Raw genomic sequence first — 23,392 nt, 5'->3', positions numbered from 1 at the left:
GCAAAATTTGTCTTCTGAATTCCCGGCTATTTCCCGGTAGACACCCTCAATAAAAAAATATTTTTAAACAAAACTAAAATTTAAAAAGTGTTTCAAAAAATTATTTTGTAAAGAAATTGGAATCATGATGTTTTTGAATGTGAAAGAAGTTCTCTATTCCTTTCCTTTTCCAGGGACAATGTCATAAACATTGGCCCTTTTAGTCGACAAGAAACGGTTGCTGAGAAGGGGGCTCTGAATTCTTTTATCATTAATCATCCTCAATGGTATTCCGGTTTCCTCAGTGGCTCATTTCCGGGATTAAACAAAGGATTTCTATTTCGTATTCAAAAATCATCTTTAATACAACTTTATTTATAATAACGATTATTCCTTTTTATAACTCATATGATTTTTAAATTGAATTTTTTTCTAATTTTCAGCAAAAAGCACCAACATGAAATCTGTACAATATTTTCAATAATTTATTTCATCATTTGACAGTTTTATATTAACGAGTTTATATTCAGATACCGATTTGTTTCTATACAATTTGTTAAAATAATTGATTTTAAAGTAGAACTGTTGTACGCTTAGTCTCAACCTTTAAATCTTTTAAAGTAGAAACCCGATTTTTCTGTGTAGAAACCGATTGCTTATATGAAAACCTGCTTTCAGCGCTGCCAGCGGTCGACACAAAAAGTCAGGAGCTTTTTATCGGAAGATTTTGAAAAAATCGAGAGATTGATCAAAATATTTGAATCATGATTATAATGATAAAAATACAGTTAAGTGATAGAGTTTCGAGATACATAAGTAAAATGACATAATATAAAGCATTTTCCCCAGTTCAAGCATTTATTCATTCACATTGCAAGAGAACTAACCAATCAAAACGTAGATTCGGCAGCCATTTTTCATTTTCTCTCGGGTAAAACTTTAATTGTCTTGACGCGAAAAGTTTCATTTTCTCAGGATAATAAGCGATACAGTTATACCACTTTTTATTGTTATCCTCATTATTCCTAAATCACACTCAGATTTAATCTTTCAAAAAATATTATTAAAATATTATTAAAACTAAACTCCGACTAGAGAAAAAAAAACCGAAGATTTCAAGTGAAATCAGTATATCAGTAGCCAGTCTAAAAAGTCAGTAGATCTTCCGATAAATCAGTAGAAATGGTAGAGCTGCCCAGGTTTTTAAAATTTCTAATTATTCATTTTCAAATCCTTTTAATTTGAAATTTAAAATTAGACTTTTACTTCTGAAACAAGTCTAAAGTACTGAAATAACATGTTTTTTAATTCAAAATTGAACAAACTTTAACTATTTAAATATGAAACAAAGCAATTTTGAATTTCTTGATTTAAAGTAATTCACTTTTTGACGTGCTCTGAATTGAAAATGATTCAATTCAAACTCATTTCTATTTCTATATTATGAAACCGAATGTTTACATAAAACCCCAAATATTTAAAACTTTTAGCTACATATTCATTTTCTAATTTTGTAAATTTGAAATAAACCCATTTACAAACTTATTTTATAAAATTCTGTCATTTTTCTGATTGAAAAGGGTTCTTTGTAGATTTAATTTTGAAACTGTAAAATATAAATAAAAAATGATTAAGAGTTGAAGCACTTTTCATTTAAAAAATAACAGAAATAATCGCGTCGCCTTAAATTTGATATTTTTTATCTGTTCTTCTAATAAAAAGTATAATAATTGTTTAAAACCTTTTTGTTATACCAATTTTGGCATTTAAAATGACAACAAAGCTCTCGTTAATCAATAATTGAAGGTGCAATTGTTGAAATTAGACAAGAAATACTCGAGATATATGCATTATTTTTAACTTGTAATCATTCAACAAAGGATTTAAAACTTACTTCCTTTAGGAAACCCGAAAATTTCGAAATTCAAATTAAATTATTTATATTTTTAGCGATATCTTTATAAGAAAATACCAAATTCTTACAAATAATATTTTAAAATTGAAATAAAATGTAAACCTTACATTAAAATCATCAAGAATCTTATTAATAAACATTACAAATAATAAATGGGTGCAATTACCCCCTTAGAATCTGTTCAAACATCGTGATATTTTTAGGACTCCCTTGAAACCTGAAATTTTCTGAAATCTCTAGGAATTTTGTTAAATACTCTAAAAGCTTTGAAACTCTATAAAATCCTTTCAAATTCACGGAAATAAACAAAAGCCCTTTAAAACTGTTTGAAATCGGTTGAAATGTCATGACGTTTTTAGAAATCCCTTGAAATGTTTTGAAAGATAAAATCTAAACCTTATACTAAAAATCACAAAGATTCTCAATAATAAACATAACAAAGAATAAATGGGTACGACGACCTAAAAATGCTATATAGCCATCTTGATAAAAAGCAGAGTTCATTCGCCCACCAAACTTGAAAATTAACATCGACAAATAAAGAATGTAAAAGCAAATAAAAAAGAAACTATATAATGTGCAGAAATGCCTAGCAGTCTCTTAAAATTACATTCAATTTAATTGATTCCCTAGAGTTCTCTAGAAATTCTTTAAAATTCTTTAAAATCCTTGGAAATAATTCAATTTTCCTAAAAATTGATAAAATCCTACACCAATTTTTATACATTTTTATATTCCTATTCGAAATTTGAAAAAGTTATTGAAAATTTTCTGACATCATGTTCAATTTTCTGTTAGATTTTTTGGTTGAAAACAAAGAATCATTTGAATTTTAGCATGAATCTTGAAATTCTTTTATTCATATTTTTTCACACACTATTGAGCCTTCTTAACTTATTTTAAAATCATTTGAATTTTTCCTAAAATTAAAAAGAAAATTGTGAATGATTTAAAAAATTTCACTAAAATCTTCTGGATTCTTTTTTTTTTTGCCAATTTTGGAAATCTTTTGACATCTTTTCAAAAATTAACTTGAAATTAATTTTTTTGAACTAAAATATCATAAAAATTTTTTCCAGAAATCTCAAGAAAATTTATTTATTCTTTTCAAAATTTCGTTATTCCCTTAAAATTTTTCAAAATTCTTATAAATCTTCTTTTTTCGAAATTTAAACAAATTTACATTTCGTTTGAAAGATTTTGGAATTCTCTCAAGTTATAAGATATTTTTTTACCTTTTCAAAACGTTTAAATATCTTTTGAAATCATTCACTTTTCCCAAAAAGATGTAATGAGCAAAGAATAAATGGGTACGACGAACTTAAAATACTATATAGCCATCTAGATAAAAAATAAGAGTTCATTCGCCCACCAAACTTGAAAATTAACATCGACAAATAAAGAATGTGAAACTGAATAGAAAAAGTAAGAATAAAATGTATAGAAATCCCTAGCAGTCTCGTAAAATTACATTCCATGCAATTTATTCCTTAAAATTCTCTAGAAATTTGCTAATGTTCTTTTCTTGAAAATTTTTTAATATTCTGAAATCATATGAAACTTTCTGAAATCTCTTGAAATCCCTTGAAATCTGTAAAATTCTCTGAAATCTCTTGGAATATTTTCAAATACTCTAAAAACTTGAATACCCTATAAAATCCTTGAAATAACTTAAAATCATTTAAAATCCCTAAAATCGTTTAAATCCTTTTAAATCCCTTAACATTTTTCAAAATCTTTGAAATCCTTGATTCTTCGAAATCTTTTGAATTCTTCGAAAGATATATTTATAAGACAATAAAATAATCTTAGAAAGGATTTTTTCTAATTGAGATAAAATCCAGACCTTACATTGAAGATCACAAAGAATCTCATTACTAAAAATAACAAAGAATAAATGGAAGCAACGACCTAAAAAATATTCTATAGTCATCTTGATGAAAAAAACCAGAGTTCAATCTCCGAACAAAACTTGGAAAATGTCATCGACAAAAATAAGAACTCTTTCCTAGAAAATAACACAGACCTTGCAAAATCTCTATTATTTTTTAATACATTGAAATACCATAAATTATCTTGAAATTTGTAATAACTTATAAAATTGCTTCAAATATTCGAACAAAATTAAGGGGCATTTTCTGTGTATAATCTTTTTAATCGTCTAAAAGATTGAATTTTGTTTAATTCTTTAAAATATAATTTTATAAGGTAATAAAAAATGCTGACAAATAATTGTGCAAAAAATTGTGAAATTTAAACCTCACATTGAAACCTACAAAGAATCTCATCACTAAACATAACAAAGAATAAATGGGTGCAACGACCTAAAAATACTATATAGCCATCTAGAATGCAGATAAAAAAAGCAGAGTTCATTCTCCGAACAAAACTTGAAAATTATCATCGGCAAATAAAGACTGGAAACCCGAACGAAAAGGACGATGCAATTATTCTGCAGTGCGTGAAAAAGAATGTTTGACTCCGCAGTTAATCTATCTCAGCGGGTCATTGAATCCAGACCTCCCTTTTCCGGAGTCATTGACCCCAGAAAGAAAGAAAAAAGTAAAAAAAAAATTTTTTTTTACCCTCCTTTATCATGTAAGCATCAACGAATGAGGAAGCTAATTTTGTGTATATGGAAGAAGCCCTGAAAAGCAGAGGAAGATCCCATAAGTCGTATAAAATCCCATTTTCCGTAATCGCGAACTCGTTTCGAGGCAAATATAGATAGCGAAGTCAGGAACGGGATGTGAGAGTAGCGGTAAGTGCAATTCCTGCCTTACCATCGGGGGTTCACGGTCGATGCGAGGGAATGACCTTGAGCTCGTATTTCCCGCGGCCGACAGATCGCGTCGTAATCGCAATGAGTTAATATGTGGCCTCGAAAAGTCGGTGACTTCGTGGTAGTACAAGGAGTCCGGCTGGCGGCATGATGCGACGTTGCCACTATTTTCACGGCGCTTATTTCGTGCATCGCACTGCGATTTGCTGCAAATTCTTCCGGCGTCACCTCTCGACCGTGGAGAATCGACCGTCTCTCGACTTTCGTCCCATTTTCGTCAATTCGCACATCTTCCGCATGATTCAGGTTCGTCAACTAACAAAAAAGCAACGCTTTCATTGCTAAACAAACGAAGAACCAAGAAGAGAATCTAGCATCGTTTTTTAATGAGACTTTCACAGGTGGTCGCTTGACGCAAATTTGAAGTAGAAAAAAGAAAGAAGAGATACATCTCAGGTTCGACGTATCCTCGCAGAGCGATAGGTTCCATTCATGTAAAAAAATACAGTTCTGCTGGGACAAGAGAGTCTTGATAATTGATATGAGTAAAGCAGAAACAGTTATCCAGGATGGCAAACTTTTTGAGAGGTCAAAAAATTGTAGATACGAATCAGAGATATTAGCAAACGAACTGCCATTGTTCTACTCCTACGAGGCAATGTTTTATGAGCACGTTAACATTAACACTTCCTGTCCCAGCACAACTTGTTTGCGTAATCAGATATATAAATTGTATTGAAATATCCATATTGAATATGTAATAACATTATTTAAGAGGCAAGGTTAATAAATACCAAATCGTAAATAAAATTAGCGTTCGATACAATCTACTTTTAATGTGTTCCTATCTAATAACATAAGGTAACAGAAAGGGTTTTTATTGAATACCAACTCGTAAATGAAATTAGTGTCTACTGTAATGCACTAAGATATGTGTATTCAAGAAAATACGGTAAGTTGAAAGTTTTTTATTTGATGAATACTAAATCGTAAATTAGACAAAGTACTGAGAAACTTTTAAAGCTTTAGAAGAGGAGGGTGCAAATTATGACTAGATATTAACATGAATCTCACTAGCAGATGTGCAAATAAGTTAACTTTTTGCTCTTCATTCCAAAAATAAGGAATGAATTCAGTTCAGTCAATTTTTAAAAAACTTGAGATTCGACCCCCGAAGTAACCTTGCTCTCGATTTCAAAAGATCATAAAAACTATATTTTTGAATATCGTATTTATAGCTTCAAGTTGTAGTATTCAACTGGATTCTTTTAGCTGAAAATACGCCAATTATCTGGATGATTTATTTTTGTGCCACACGTCAAAAATTATGGATTGGTCTTAATTTCGTGAACCTCATCAAATAAACTCACTTTTGAGGGATTGGAAGTACTGCCCGAAATGGGATCAGCGGTGCGACTCAATTTTGTCTTTTCTCCAAATGGTCTGAACCAATAATTTCGAAATTCTCTTTCCTCGACTTATAGCTTTCATGCCCATTTATCATTCACGCCTTTCCGCCGCACTCCAAGCTGCGTAAGAGGAAGAGCATTGCTGAAAAGGATACAAGCAATTGTCGCTGCAAATCGTGTTACGAAATTGCCAATTTTCGCAGAATCCCGGTTCGGCTTCTAAACCAATAAATTAATCGGCGAGAATTTTTCGTTTTGAAAACACTTTGGCACAAGCTCTTTGAATTTCGTGGAACTTACGATTAATGGAAAATTAGGATGTATTTTGAATAAAATAGTTGAATTTTCAACCAAAAAGATGGAACTTTCCTTCCAAAAAAACAAATGTTCAAAAATTAATTATCAACCAAACTGTTACATTTACAAACAAATAATTGAATTGCCAAACAAAAGGGTCAAATTTTCAACAATATAGTTAAATTTTCTATCTACAAAGATGAAGTTTAAACAAAAAAGACGAATTTTCACAAAAAAAAAGAATGTTCAGCAAAACAAGAAATAAACAGAAATAAACAAGATTAATCTTGGATAAAAAACGGTTGATGTCAATAATAAAAACGAATTTTCTACCCAACAAGACAAATATTCATCAAAACAGTTAAATTTTCGAATAAAAAAAAAGAACTTGTCATAGAATAGTTGAATTTTCACGCTACAAAGACATATTTTTAACTAAGTAGTTGAAAAATCAATAAAATAGTTGAAGTTCCAATTAAAACAGATAAATTTTGAACAGATGAGTTGTATCTTTAAAACAAGAAGACGAATTTTCAACCAAGAAAGATTTTTCAGTCAAAAGAGAGAAACAATTCCAATTAAACTGTTGAATTTGTAAACCAATAAATGGAATTCTCTAATCTCTAAAAAAGCAGCTCAACTTTCAAACAAATAGATGAATTTTCAACCAAAAAAGATGAATTCTCAATTACAAATTTAATAGTTGAATTCACAACTAAAAACGATCAATTTTCAACAAAAAATGGTTTTATTAAATTTTCAACTGAAAAAATTATTTTTCAAATAAAATAAAAACTTTTAACACAATATTTCTATCTATAATATAACCAATAAATTAATTTTTATCACAGTGGTGCAATTTTCAACCAAGTAGTAGAATTTAGAACCAAAGGATAAATTCGGAACCAAAAATATAATAGTATAGGCCTTACAATTCAGAAGAATTAACTTTCGCCAAAAAATAGTTGGATTCTCTTGAAAACAGGAGCAAAAAAAAAGGAATTCTTCAAAAAGGCGAAATAGGTAAAAGAGTGTGAAGTCTAAAATTATACATCGAAAAAGTACAACCGACAAACGCGAAATTGTAACGGTGTATTTGAATACATACTTTATGTCCCAGTTAGCGAAACGAGTTTTATCTTTTGCTGTCAACAGTAGGCATTTATTTTCATTTAAAGTCTGTGACATATAAACTAGTTAATTATTCCACAATTTCATTGAATTTTTGTCCTCATTTCGTCGTTTTTTTGCAGAGGTTTGTAATGCTTTTATGATTACGTTAAAAGTGAAGATACCTATGAAAATAAAAAAATGACGATACTTTTGTTTTAGAAGTAGTTTAGCGTGGGCCTTCAAAAGTGAAGCCATGGCCATAAAATAGAGAATAGACCATAGAGATTGGGTCATCGCTCAAGTACCTCCAGGGTCGACGCAATGCTATGCCTCTCTGAGTACTTTCTGAGGCAATAACTCTTGATAGGGTCACCGAAGCGGTACAATATATTAGCTATGTAAACCTGACAGCACCAGGTCATCAAATCATGATGTCTTCTATTTCATAATTAAGGGCTCATTTAGGTCTAAGTTAATGCCCGATTGCCGAATTTTCAGCTCTTAATTTTTTTTTAAATATGCATGGCACTGCCAGCTTTACTTCAAGCCAGCAGCGCCACTCAAGGAATTGATCAAAAATGATGATATGAAATTCTCCTTTTTACAGGAATTTCCGCCTCCAGGAATCCCTTCAAACCTCTGCCCTGCCTTAATAAATAAAAAAGGGCCGCGAAGGGCAAGGGTACAAAATATAAATTTTTGAATTCTCTTTCTAGCATTAATAAGGGACTACTTAGGGCTCACTTTCTATCCAACGATGGATTTTACTACTTAACCCTTTTTATAAAATATGCCACAGTGCTGTCAGCTTTACTTCAAGCTAGCAGCAGCACTTGCGGAATCGGTCAAAAAATGATTATATCAAATTACCCTTTTTTCAGGAATTTCCGGCTCATTTCCTGCTTGAGATATTCCTTTGAACCACTACCCTACCTTCAACATTGAAAAAGGGCCACTATACTTTACTTTTGCATCATCAGATTGTTATATTTCTTTCTTATTATTTATACAGTACATTCCTTTGATGAACATTCTAAGAATGATAACCTTTTTCATTTAAGGCTCCTGTAATATTGTTGATCGGAAATTCTTTTCCCTTGCATAAATTAGGGGGCATTATGGACTTATTTGAGCCCGCGGTCAAAAATTTAAAATTCTATTATTATGATTATTATTCTAAACAATGTAGACCTAAATTTGGGACTGCGGACCCAAATCAGTCCTTAATGAGCCCTAAATTATTCCGGGGTAAACAATGGATTTAATTGTTTCCTTTAAGTATTTTTGCAACGTTTTAGATGCCACAATACCATATATTAGAAAAAAGGGCAATCGAAAAATCTGACCGCTTCCAGTCAACAATATATTTAAAATATATGTATTTTATCCCTTATTAATGCTAGGAAGAGAATTCAAAAATGTATATTTTATACCTTCGCCCTTCGTAGCCCTTTTTAAATTTTGAAGGTAGGGCAGTGGTTCGAAGGGATATCTCGAGCCTGAAATGAACCGGAAACTCCTGAAAAAAGGGGAATTTGATATACTCATTTTTTGACCGATTCCTCGAATAGTCTTGTTGGTTTGAAGTAAAGCTGGCAACACTGTGGCATATTTTATAAAAAGGGCTAAGTAGTAAAATCCATCGTTGGCTGTGTAGGTACACAGTTTTACAATTGGAAGTGTTATTCTTTGGTTAATATCTCAGTTTTTAAATTATATACATTCTTTAACTTAAAATTAAAATTTTATTTTATTTTATTAATGACTATGGATAAAGCTTTCAGTATAATTAAAACAATGTCTTAACGAAATACAACAATGATGAAAAAAATTACAATGTAGAAGTAAAATTGTTTAACAACTTTTTTTTAAGTTGTCAGAAAACATTGCATTCCCTTGAAAATTGCCTTGCAGTAAACATATGAAATTATAAACAACTTTGTAGTTGAATAATTATTTAAATATTCTTTCAAAAATGTTCTTTTTCTTATCGACAAAAAATTAGTTTTGAAAGGCGAACAATTTGTGTTACTTTTACAAAAATAATTATTATGATAAAAGAACATTTATTTCCTATTTTCACGAATTCTTTAGATACAATGTTTAAATTTAAAAGCAGAAATATATAATTATATAACTATAATATTATTTTTTACAAATTTATTTTAAACTAAAGTGTGGTTTTGGAAATGTTTTCTTTCACGGAAATAATTTTAAAACAGGAAACTCAGTACATTTCAATTTTAAAAATTGAAATGATAAACATTTTGAAAATTTTAAATTAAAAAATTTAAAGAGATACAAAACTTTGTTAAGGAAAAATCTGTATATAAAAAATCGAGGAACCATTTGTTTAAGTATACAATGTTCCTCGACAATCTGTATTCCTACTACTGTGCACAAAATTGGCTTCAACTTTTCGTTGGTATGAGGAAAAGAAAAGTTTTTAAAGAATATTTGAATAATAGATTTAATGCTTTCACGATGATTCATTTTGATAACAAGAGATATTTCGGGTTACACTCGTGTAAAGAACTACGAATTTTGCCAACGTTTCGTGAACTGCAATGTTCACGAAACGTTGGCAAAATTCGTAGTTTTTTACACGAGTGAAACCGGAAATATCTCTTGTTATCAATATTTGAATAATTATTTAGATAGAAAGTTTTTTTTTTAATATTGTATTTTTATTGCAGTGCGACTTTGAAGAGTAACAAAACATTTCACTTTCACAGATATAATTCCTCATAATACCACAAAAATTAATTAATTAAAACTATTTCTCTTATACACAAAAAGCTAATAAAGAAATTGAATTTAATATAAATCGCTAAAAAATAAATTTAAAGAGTTGTTCGACTGCAGTGTTTTCTGAAAACTTTAAAAATATTTTTTTTTAATTTTGTTACAAAAGTTTCCTACTACATTCTAATTATTTTTTCATTAGTTGTTCTTCTTTAAAAGATTTATTTTTTAAGAATAATACTCTCAATTGTAAAAGAGCATGCCTGCAAGAAATTATGTACTTTTCACAGATTTTGGAAAACTCGCTGATAAGGATCGCCATTATGTGCGCAAACGTTTGAAACAACTCAATTTTTTTTCGATTCACCTCACTCTAAAGCCAACAATGTACATCAACAATTTCTATAAAACTAAGTTTCGAAGGTCAATAAAATCCCCCAGTGATTATTAAGTTATCATTATATTTATTAATATTCTCTTTTAATAATTTTCAAAGAATACGGTTTTTTCTTAAATTTTCAACAGCTTTACCAACGAAAAAACAATAGCAAATTTATTGAAAATCTATTGATTAACTCAATGGCGAGGAAATGGGTACTTTGATAGACAAAGGCATTATATTTATGGGGGACATCACACCGAGGGCCTGAAGCAACTTCGAATTCAGTGCGGGGTAGTGTCGTTGCGCAGTGGAAGGGGAAGATTGCGCAGGTAGCCGTAGAGGAAAAGACGATCGCCCATCGACACTACCCCTCACTGGATTCGAAGTTGCTCCAGGCCCTCGATGCGATGTCCCCTGTGGAGATAATCCCTTTGTCTTCCAACTTATATCTATTTCTATATGAAATATATAAGTATGTCCAAGAAAATAATAGAAATATAGAAAAATTAGATTAATTCTAATCTAATAAAGTATAAATATGATATATGAACATTTTTGGACGATAAATGATACAATTTTCCACTTTTTAAGTTATGGTGGATTAATAATTGTTTCAAGTTCACAAAAGTAAATGTTTGAACAAGTTATTATTATTATTTATAAAAATATTATTTTGCAATAATTCTCGTACGCTGCAGTTTTTTCTACAAAATTTCACTTTTGTTCCACTTTTAAATTATAATCAGATAATAATTAACTTAAGTTAACAAACGTAAGTGTTTCAGGAAGTTATTATTTATTAGAAATTGTTGATGTACGTTGTTCGCTTTAGGGTCAGGTGAATTGATATCAATTAAGTTGTTTCACACATTTCGGCCCACAATCGTGGCCCTCGTCAGTGAGTTTTGATCAATCTTTGAAAAGTACAATTTTCAACGGCTTTACCAACGAAAAAAAAACAATAGAAAATTCCTTTTGACTCACTTCATTAACTCAATGGGGAGATTATGAAAATTCAATATTCTAATTGAAATTGTTGAGAATCTACCTATATTAACGATTATATTCTCAAACGCGTAAAAATGCCAGGGATTTCGTCGGCCTATTAAAATTTTTAATCAATGTATAGACGTGAAAATGGCGAGGAAATGAGTAATTTGAAAGACAAAGGCATTATATTTATGGGGGACACAACATCGAGGGCCTGAAGTAACTTCGAATTCAGTGAGGGGTAGTGTCGTTGTGCAGTGGAAGGGGAAGGTTTCGCAGGTAGCCGTGGATGAAAAGACGATCGCCCGGTCAGGCCAGCCCCTACTTAATTTTTTCTACTACTTTTCGGTATATTCATGGACCTCAGTGTGAGTGAGCTTACTCCAGGAGGGGTCTTTTGTCTACAGGCATGTCAAAGTAAGGAACTTTAAAAACCTTTAATATTTCAGCTAGCGATTTGAAAACGGCATAATCAGCATCTACGAATTTTGTCGATTCCAATGATATATAAATTGCCTAAAAAAGTTGAATATTTGACGGAGTTTAATATCAAGAAATTTCAGCTTAATATTCAATTTAATACTAAATACTTCTCAAATTTTGAACCATTATAGACAAATTACATGTCTTTGGAATCGGAAAAATACGCAGATTCCAAATATATTACTTTCAAATCACTGATTGCAAAATTAAGAATTTTTTAATCTCAAATTTGTTCCCATTTTTCAACAAAGGAACCATGAAAAAAAGGATGGTCTGTCCAAGCTCGCAGGTACCTGACCAGAAAATAGGTCGTTGGTCAGCCCAGTCAGGGTAGCCTGACTTGGTCACGAGCATGCCGACCACTGTCTAAATAGGCCCATATTAATGTTAAGAAGAAAAATCGAATATTATGTTTTTGTCCCTTTGCGGCCCTTTTTTAATTATGAAGGTAGGAAAGTGGTTTAAATGGATTCCTGGAGCCGGAATGAGCCCTTAATTATGAAATAGGTGACATCATGATTTGATGACGTGGTGCTGTCAGGTTTACATAGTTCAATATATTGCAAAAGGGGCGAATTTTTAACCAAATAGTTGAATTTTCTACCAAAAAGATGAATTTCTAATCAAATGGCTGAATTTAAAGAAAAATAATTATCAAGCAAAAAATTGCAATTGCAACTAAATCATTAAAACTGACGACACCGGAGGATAAAAAAAGGCTGGGCCTTAAAAAATAAAGCTTTGAACATAAAATAGAGAATAGAGATTGGGTCATGAAATGACCCAATCACGGTTAGCGCATGTAGTATCGGCTCAAGTACCTCTGGGTCGACGTGTTATGATGTCCCTCTCGAGTACTTAATGAGGCGATAACTGATGATCAGGTCATCTAAATGGCATAATATTTCGCGGAAGAAATTAATTTTGAACAAAATAGTATAATCTTTAATCAAATAATTGAATTTTTAACCAAAAAGATGAAGTTTCTATCCAAACATTAATTTTTAACAAAACAGTTAAATTTTCGACCAAAAAAGATTAGTTTCTAACAATGGAGTTAATTTTTCCAGAAAATCATTAAAGTTTCAAACAAATATTTAAATTTATAACCCAAATGTTTTATTTACAACCGGCCGACCCAAAAAAATTACACGTCGCGATTATGAAATTAGTAGGGTCGTGCGGTCTCAATTGAATAATTTCTTAGTTGTTCCAATGTCTCCTTTATATATTTGTATAAGTTAGATAACAAAAATCTTTACTTGTTTAATTAGAAATAACTACAGTGGTCTGTGAGACCTCAGGTCCATATTAGTCCAAAAATTAAAACAAGACCAAACCTAAAGGTTATAAGTGACGAAACCTGTGAATTAAAAAAATTCTGGTACTTTTGTTTTAGCAGTGAATTAGCCTGGTCTTCGAAAATAAAACCTTGACCATAAATAAAGAATAGGCAATAGAGATTTGTGCCATCATGATGACCCAATCATGGATAGCGGTTGTAACTCCTGCAGCGACAACTCAAGTACCTCCAGGGTCGACACGTATGCTATTCCTCTCCGAGCACTTTATAAGGCAATCACTCATAATCGAGTCATCAAGGCGGAACAATATGTTGCAAAAACACGAATATTTAACAAAACTGTTGAATTTTTGACTAAAACAATTTATAAACAACAGTTGCATTCATAACTAAATAATTAAAAGTGAAGACACCTGAGAATTAAAAAAATACCAGTACTTTTTTTCACCAGCGGATTTAGCCTGGGCCTTCAAAAATGAAGCCTTGAACATAAAATAGCGAATATAGATTGGGTCATCAAATGAGCCAATCACGAATAACGCGTGCAACTCCTGCGGCGACAGCTCAAGTACTTCCAGGGTCGAAGCGTTATGCTGTGCCACTCCGAGTACTTTATGAGGCGATAACTCATGATCGGGTCATCAAAACGGCACAATATGTTGCATTGTACAACACATTTCACTTTTCTCGAACACTGGGAAAAATTGCATCTCCTTCCAGCGTTGCTCGAGCCTCTCGATTGCTCAGCGAGTATTACGCTGACACAGTTTCACCACTGAAGTTCAAAACTATCGTGGAATGCGATCAATGTCGGGAACACACTTTCACAAAATCTAATAACACCTTACAATCTTGCACTAACGTAAGAATATATAGAGCGATTCTTCCCATTTTTTTTTTATTTCATGACCTGAATAAGGGCGTATGTGTCAAATTTCGGAAATGCGTTTTATTGTCTTACACTAATAGTTTTGGCCTAACTTATGGGCCTGTAGAAGATTTACGGACTTCACAGCCTAAAATGCTCACAAAATAGGGGAAATAGAATGATTTTTTCATTAAAATAGGGCAATAAATTATAATATTAAATTAAATATATTACACGCTTTTCATTTCTGAATATTAGGTCGAAATAGGCTGCATTTTTTAACAGTAAAGATGAATTTTAAATGTAATAGCTGAATTTACAACAAACAAGTAATTTTTAAACGAACAGTTCAATTTTCAACAAAAAAGTTCATTTTCAAGCAAATAGTGGAACTTACAAGCCAAAAAGACGAACTTTCTACAAAACAGCTGAATTTTTAGCTGTAAGAAAAAAATTGCAGCCAAGAAAGAAAAGAAAATCAACTAATTTTTCCAATTTTTGACCAAAAAATAAGATTTTCAAAAGAAAAGTTGAAATTTCAACCTGAAAACATGAATTTTCAATAAATAAGTTCATTTTCAAACAAAAAATTAAATTTTGAAGCCAAATAGTTGAATTTCTACAAAAAGAGATGAATTTTCAACACAAAAAGACGAATTATCTAACAAATTTTTTTTGGTAAAAAACCGTCGAAATATCAAAAAGAAAATATGAATTTAAGCAAATTGACTGTAAAATTCCAGAATTTTTGTGAGATACAACTGTTTTGTTGAAATTGGATTAAAAATGAACTTTTTTGTTGAGAATTCCTAATTTCGGTTTCAAAATTCAACTATTTTGTAGAAACTTCGCCTTTTTGACCTAAAATATCTACAATTTTGTTAATTTTTTTTATTTCTCGCCTAAAAAATATTTGTTAGTTACAAATTTATTCTTCTTGGTTTGAAAATTCATTTCTTTTAGTTGAAATTTGATCTTTATTGGTTCAAATTTCAACTATTTTATTAAAATTTCGTTGTTTTTTTATGATTTCATATGTTTTTAATTAAAATTAAAACAGGCTTTTTGGTTGAAAATTCAACTACTTGGCTAAAACTTAATTATTTCATGGAACATTCATGTTTTTGACTAAAGATTACTGATCATCACTTTAGTTAAAAACGTACCTATTTTATATAAAATTCGTCGTTATCTATTGAAAATTCATATTTTTGTTACGAAAATTCAACGTCTTTGTAGAAATTTTGTCTTTTTGGTTTGAAAAGTCAACAGTTTGGTTGAAATATTAGCTAATACATTTGTAGTCGAGAACTAAACTGTGTTGTTTGAAAATTTATTTTCTTGGTTTAAAATTCAACTAATTGATTAAAAATTCATCCATAAAATCAGAAAATACATTTTTTAGGAAATATTTGAATTCGGTATAAAAAAATCTCTTTTAAAGCGTCTTATTTTATAATGCCTCGAATTGCGGTTAATGATTTAAGAAGTAATAAAGAGGACCTACTGCGATCTCTACAATCACATTTTTTTAAAAATCTGAATTTGGCCAAAGAAAAGTCTCTCATAATCCGAAGATTCATCCGGTATGTATCAAGAATTCTAATCAGTGACGATTCGAAATTTCAAACGTTCATGAGAGAAAAAAAGATTCTGAAGCAATCATTATCTAAAAATAGCTATAAGGACAAATAAAAAATTCTTAATTGTAAAACAAGTACCATGAAGAGGACATAGTACCCATTAGAAAAATTACAAGGGAATATTGTTTTCCCTCCTCTTGAGACACTTGACTGTAGATCTTTATTAAATATTTTATATAACGCGAAGTGGAAGAAAATTAACAAGCTCTCAGCAGCTTCGATAAAAAGTAATCGCCAAGAAAGGATTTGTTCTGAGAAAGATTGTCGTCTAATCAGCGTAACTAGAGAACATTAGATAGAGCAGCTGGTGATGAAGCTATTCAATTATATGTTTGCAAATGAAAAAAACTTTTAAGTTAGCATATGACCCACACAAATTATTAAGGCCACTTTTTTAATGTTTTCAGAAGATATATGCATCGCAAAATGCAATGAAACGATATCTTTAGGATGCTATTCTGGTCATCGAATGCTAATCTGGCCATCAAATAGAATCGAAAACTACAACTCCTCAATTCTAATGATTATTACTGATTATTTTCCTTTTAGAGAATGGCAGACTTCATAGCCGCAAAATGATCTTAACACAGTGGAAATTAAGTAATTTTGCACGAAAATAGTTGAAATTGAAACCGAAAAAACATTAGGAAATTTCAACAAAACAGTTCAGTTTTCAAGTTAGAAAGTAGAATAGTTAAAAAAAACAGTTGACTTTTAAACCAAAAAAAGATGACATTTCAACAAAAAATTTAATTTTCTATAAGAAAGATGCATTTTCAATAAAATAGAGTTCAATTGTTAAAAAATGACAATTTTTACCACACAGTCTCATTTACAACCAAATAGTTGAACCTTAAAACAAAAGATACGATTTTTTAACAACATTGTTGAATTTCCAACCTACAAAGTTAATATTTCAACCAAGTAGTCGAATTTTTAATAAACAAAAAGATTAAACTTGAAAAAGTATTGACAGTATTTTCCACTGAAAATTTAATTGTTGTAATAGCCTTTTCAACCAAATGATTAAATTGAAAAGCCAAAAAGAAAAGTAGACGAGTTTTTAATCAAATAAATGAATTTTCAACAATAAAAGATCAATTTTCAAGAAATGAAGTATCTGCCAAGAAAGAACTACCAATTTAATTTTCCTACTAAAAATAAAAAAGACTTATCTTTAAAAAAAATAAATTTTTGACCAACTTGTTGAATTTTCAAACCATAAAGACGCCTTTTCTACAAAACTCTAAAATATGACTTTCCAATCTTCAGTTTATTTCCCGCAAAATAAATAAATTTTCAATCAAAGAGATGAATCTTCAATTAATAAGAATTAATTTTTATTAAAACAGTTCTATTTTTAACCAAAAAAGATGCAATTTCAACCCAAGAAGTTTTGTTTTCAACCAAAAACGTGAATTTTCAACTAAAAAAGGATCCATTTTCATATTTTTTAACAAAAATTACGTTTTCAGTTAAAAAAAATAATGTTAAACTAAAAAAATTATTACATTTACAACCAAGCAGTAGAATTTGTAAATAAGCCGAAAAGGCGGACAAACCTTTTTAATTTTTTTTAACGAAAATATGAATTTTTAACCAAAAATACGAAAAGATGACTTTCATCATAAAGATGCGTTTTTAGTTTTAGAGATCACTGCACAGGAGCTCAAAAAAGGAAGAAGAGGATCATTTTTTCAACAAAAAAATGAGAATAATAGGCGAAAAATTAAACATTAATATTTACATGAAAAAAAAAGAAGCAATGACTTTTTAATGATTACTGTCAGTAGAGAATTTAAAAAAATATAATAACTTAGATCCTTGGAAATTAAATGTTGTCTTTTTTAATTAAACCATAGTAATTAATATAAATATTTTTGTAAATTGACAAAAATTAACTATCATTAGACGCGGTAGCATATTCTAGTTTTAAATAGAATTATTCTGTACATTTAAAACGAACCATTGTTATTACAATTCTTATATATACTTGTATTTACCAATTTCAGAGAGTTTCCCGTGTAATTCCAATATTGTATTTTCTTTATTATTTCTGAATTTCTTATTATTATATAAATATTGTATTATGATTGTATTATTATTGTATTTATTAAATATCGTATATTTAAAGAGAAAAATGGAAAATAGGATGTTTTTCAAAAGTATAAGAAAACGGCGAATCGCAGGGAAATCGGGGAAGTCCCTGTATTGACTTTTGAAAAAACTGCAGAAAAATTTTTTCTCCTCAGAGAGAAGATTCAAGGATACCTGCAAAAATGCCGTCTCAACGAGAGAAGAAAAGTCGCCATGGCAACGAGCCACGATCGCTAAACTCAATCGAGAACTGTTTAATATTTTCTCATAGTCCTCGAACGTTATATTTCGCATGAATAAAAAGTCGATTTTTTTTAAATGTCCACACTACATTCTGATATAAATTCGGTATAAAACACTAAAATATTCTTCGAACGCAACCAAAATTTAACGCAATGTGGAAACTCGTCTCTTACTCAAGGCCTGGCAAAAAGATCGATCGCATTTTCCTCCTCTGCCTGAAAGGAATGAAGTTTATTCTACAGCGTAAAATCCCCTCTGGATAAGTGTGAGCAAATACTAATGTGCGTACTTAATATTTAATAAATATAAATACCAAATTAATTTTAAATACACCCACAGAAAATAGTGACTTGTACGAATATTAAAGAATCTTTTGGTTAGTTGAATTTTCTACCAAAACGGAAAAAATTTCCACCAAAAGAGTAGTTGAATTTTCAATTAAAGTGATGAATCTTCAATACAAGATAAAGTGGTTCTGCCTTCTACCAAGCAGTTCGATTTTCCATAAAAAAAGAATTTCACACACACACACGTTGAACTTTCTACCTAAACAAATTCAACTAAAAAATATAAATTTAAGAAGAAAATTTTTTAATAGTTAAAGTTTCGACCAAAGAGGTTAATTCTTAACCAGAAAAATGATTTTTTACCAAGTAGGTGAGAGATGAATTTTCGAGAAAAAATTAATTTTAAAAAATTAGTTGAACTTTCAATAAAATAATTAAATTTGCAACCAAAAGAGATTAATTATAAACAAAACATATAATAGTGGACTTTTCAATTAAAAGAAAATCATTTTTAACCAAATAGTAGAACTTTTAACCGGAAAAGATCAATTCTGAATCGAAAAAATAATATTAAACTTTTCTGTTAAAAAGAATGATCTTTACAGTAAAAAATACATAGTTGGATTTTCATATTGGGTTCTGTTATTTCAGTTTGCATTCAAGCGGAAATCGAGAAAAGGGGACAGTTTTTTTTTTTTACAGGAAAAAAGAGTAATTCTTTCAAAAAGGGGGAAAGGTGTAATCAGGCAACAATGTTTAGTCTATGATTTAATAAAATTTGGTGGAAATCGAGGTGGAAATCGAAAATCGAGATTGAAAGTTCTTACCTGGTCGACGGTTCGCTGGAGGATTTGACATTTATCAGTCTTGCCAGAGCTCATATCCGTGGCGGAAATCAGCTCGGCAAGCTCATCGATATACTGGTTCTCCTGGGTCCGTCGTCTTTTCTCGTTAAGGCACTTGTTGCTAAAAGAAGAAATTATTATTAAAATTCAAGGAACCATTCTCTTAAAAACATTTATAAACTAACTGTACGCAATTATTGTCCAGAGACCAATTATTAGCAGATTCAAATTAACGATACTCCAAATACTCTTTAATCATTAATCCATACTGAGTTATGAGCGAGAACTAATTAATTATTAGATTATTACACAAAAGGACATAATTGGATCTTGATAAAACAACGCGTCAATTTGTTACATATCATTTATCAAATTTCCAGAATATTAAGTCAGGGTGGCCGCTAAAATTAATTTTCAAAATTCCCGCACATTTCCTTGATTTTTTCAAGACTAATTTTTCATTTTCCCTGACCATTAATATTCAAGAACCAGCATTATAAACCTGTAACATTTTTAACATCGAATATTTTATAAACAGAGTGAAACAATTTCAGATTGGAATTTCAGCAATTGGAAAGTATAAATTATATTTATTCTTTGCATTTGGAATGCTTGAAAAAAATTTTATCAAAAATATCTCTTTTAGATGGCAGTATTTATATGCGCCTTCATATTCTGAATTGTCTACTTAATTAAGTATAGTGAAAGATTAAGTTTCTCAAAGCTCTGTAGGCTTTGAGGTACACATTCTTATCGTGACACTCACGCTGCGCGCTCGATTTCCGACAGACATTTGTAAACAGGTTTTGTTGTATTTTTTTTTCTCGTAACTTTCGTCGTTTTTCCACACTTTTTTTTTTTACTTTTTTCAACGTTATTTTTCATGAATAAAACAAAACGTACGCGTCCTATCAAGAAGTGATTCTTAACGAAATTTTAGATCTTTTTAGGGATAACCATTTTTGTTAATTCATCTTTTTTTGTATCCTACATAGTTTGTCCACAAAATGGAATTTTTTATTTTCCATTATTCTTTGTGCAATCAAAATTTGAATTTTCGATTTTTGAAGAAAATCCAAAAATTGCTTATGATAATCTTGTAGGGATTTCAAAAAAAAAATGATTTTCTTCTCTTGATTTTTTTTCATATCGTGCGTTTTTCGGCTTCAAATTTTGATTTTCGGTTGATTAAAAAAATTTTGAAAACGCTATAACTCTGACAATTTTCTTTTTATCGAAAAAAGTCATTAGGATAAATTGTTTGTTCTTTTCAATACTATAAATATCCGTACAGATAATTTTCAAATTCAGAAAAAAGTGGTCTCAAAATTTTTCAAAATGCGCTCACTTTTTGAATTTTTATCAAAAATGGCTGGTTAACGAAATCGTCCTTTCTTTTAGGACCTAGAAAAAGTGTGCCAAAGATGGATTTGATTCGTTCGTTTTTTCGAGAGTTATCATGTTTATGGACGGACGGACAGACAGACAGACACACGCCATCGTGAAAACCTGATTTTCGGATTCAGGGGGTCTCGAAACGTGGAGATCCGTTGAAAAAGTGTGATGTCAAATTTCCGACAATTCTAATACTTTCTCAATCATAAATGATGAGAATGTAAAAATGAATTTTAAAATCAAAAAGACGAATTTGCAACAAAGAAGATTACTTTTCTACCATATGAGCCAAATTTCCAACTAAAAAGATCAATTTTTAAAAAAATCGTTGAACTTTCAATCGAAGAGATTAATTTTCATCTAAAATGATGAATCTTGAACTAGAATAGTAAAGTTTAAATTTTTTTAACTTAATTTTCAACACAAGAAAAAAAGAAATTTTCAAACTAAAATGATGAAGCTGCAACAAAAAATGATTTTTTGACGAGGTGGTTCAACCTTCAACCAAGTAGTGTAATTCTCAACCAAAAAGCCGAATTTTCAACAAAACAGTTGAATTTTCAATTCAATAATTAAATTTCCGATATAATAGTTAAATTTGTAACCCATTAGCTAGATTTTCAATCTAGAAAGATTAATTTCAATAATTTTAATCAAAAATAATAATTTTTACCGAAAAGAAATGAATTTTAAAACTAAAAAGACGAATTTTCAATCAAGAGATTTTACAACTAAAATTGTGAATCTTCAACTGGAATAGTTAAATATTCAGTTTAAAAAATTAATTTTCAACAAAAATAGAACGTATTTTCAACCAAAGAGGAGAGTGGTTCAGCCTTCAACCATGGAGATAAATTTTAAACAAAAGGGTTGGAATTTTTTCATTTTCCCTGACAATTAATATGCTAGTATCAGATCGTAATTTTGAACTATTTTAAACATGAAATCTTTTATCAACGGATTAAAACAAATACAAATTTTTAAAGGAAGTAGAAATATTTTAAGTAATCTATTCGAATGAAAATAAGCAGAAAAAAAGAAACAGAAAATACTTGATCTACGAGGGCAAACGGGGTGACTTTCTAAAAATAAAGTAGATATCGTAATGAAAATTTTTTTAGGGCATCATTGATCAAATACGGTTCTCAACAGCTTTGCGATCTACTAATATTGGCAATTTGAAATTAATGCGTCACTATTTCAGTCAGTCAATCTCCCTCAATTCTGATAAATAAAGAAAGTAATGAGATCTCGTTCAAATAATCTTAAATTCAAGAGAGAACACGACTCGTATTTCAATCTAGACAGATGAAAATGTAAGAGAAAAATTATTTAAACGTAATATCGAGTTCCTATCGCCAATGTCACAATCTCTAACAACCATGTCAGATTTAAGCTCAAAGTGCGAACTATTTTTATAAACATTACTCGAAATTGAGACTGAAGAGAATTCTTTCAATTAACTAAAAAAATAAAGTATTTTCATGTTAATAGCAGCATAACGTGTTAAAAAAGTAGTAAAATAGTATCAAGCAATTTTTTAAAAATATTACATGAAGGGGTAACTATTTTTGAAATCTGGTGTACAATATACATCTTCCATAAAAGAAAATATAAAAAAAATTTAAATTAAATTTAACATTCCTTCAAATTTTTTTAAATAACCTAAAAGATTTGAAATCCGTTGAAATCTTCTAAATAAAATTGATATCCTGGAAACCTTTTTAACATCATTTATCATTTTCTGAAATTCTACGAATTCTTTGAATTATTAGAAACCTTTGAATACTAATGAAATCCTCTTTACTGTTCTGTAGAAAGAATTTTTTGCAAGATGAAAACTCAACTACTTGGGGAAAAAGTGTGTTTTATTTTGCTGAAAATGTAATTTTTTAACACATTACATTGTTTTCAATCTTTTCAGACTTTCAATATTCTTTAAATCTTGTGAAATTAAATATTCGAAATCTTTTAAATCTTCTGAAATCTTACGAAATCATTTTAAATTTACAATTCCTTTAAAAATGTCAAAATAGTAATGGATATAGAAATTCCTTGAAATCCTTTTATATCTTTGATACTATTTTTAAATTTCTTGAAATATTTACCTTTTAAAAGTTTGGAAATTTTTTATACCTTAAATGAAATCAGTTCAAATCCTTGAAACCCCGTCAGAATCTCTGGAAATTTTTTAACTCTTGTAAAACCTTTAGAAATCCCTAGAAATCTTGTAAAGTTTTGAATGTCTTGATATTTTGATTTTTTAATTTATGCTATTTTAGTCAATTTGGCGAAGAAGTTTAAAAATAGGTTTAAAAACAAATTGAAAAAAATAGTTTCTTTCAAAAAGTGTCAAAAAGTCTCACATTTTCAAAAAGTCAGCAAATTATTCAAAATTTAAATTTAAAATTTCATAATTTAAATCAGCAAGTCTTAAAAATTAATAATGGAAAAAAACCGTTTATTAAAATCGTAAAAATATGGAAATTTTCAAACTGAATATTATTTTTTTTTATAAGTAGGTTTTTCAGTGTGTTGCTAAACTGTTTAGCGATTCTTTTTAATTTCGAATATATTTTCTTCGTAAAAATAATTTTTTGGTGAAAAGCTATATCT

The 23,392-nt window shown here is 29.6% G+C and overlaps 1 protein-coding gene across 8 annotated transcripts in view; it reads right to left on the bottom strand.

Annotated features, from left to right (window-relative positions):
• LOC117179349 (nuclear receptor coactivator 3-like) overlaps nucleotides 1-23,392 on the bottom strand; it is a 316,751-nt gene that overhangs the window by 95,148 nt on the left and 198,211 nt on the right. For all 8 annotated transcript variants that reach the window (XM_033371033.1, XM_033371038.1, XM_033371039.1 and 5 more), the window contains one exon: nucleotides 19,364-19,502. In XM_033371033.1, coding sequence (XP_033226924.1) covers nucleotides 19,364-19,502 — 139 coding nt within the window. The remainder of the gene's footprint in view (nucleotides 1-19,363; nucleotides 19,503-23,392) is intronic.

This window comes from Belonocnema kinseyi, chromosome 9 (genome assembly GCF_010883055.1).
Source record: "Belonocnema kinseyi isolate 2016_QV_RU_SX_M_011 chromosome 9, B_treatae_v1, whole genome shotgun sequence".
In the NCBI taxonomy this organism is placed as follows: Eukaryota; Metazoa; Arthropoda; class Insecta; order Hymenoptera; family Cynipidae; genus Belonocnema; species Belonocnema kinseyi.
This window is presented reverse-complemented; position numbering and strand designations above follow the sequence as displayed.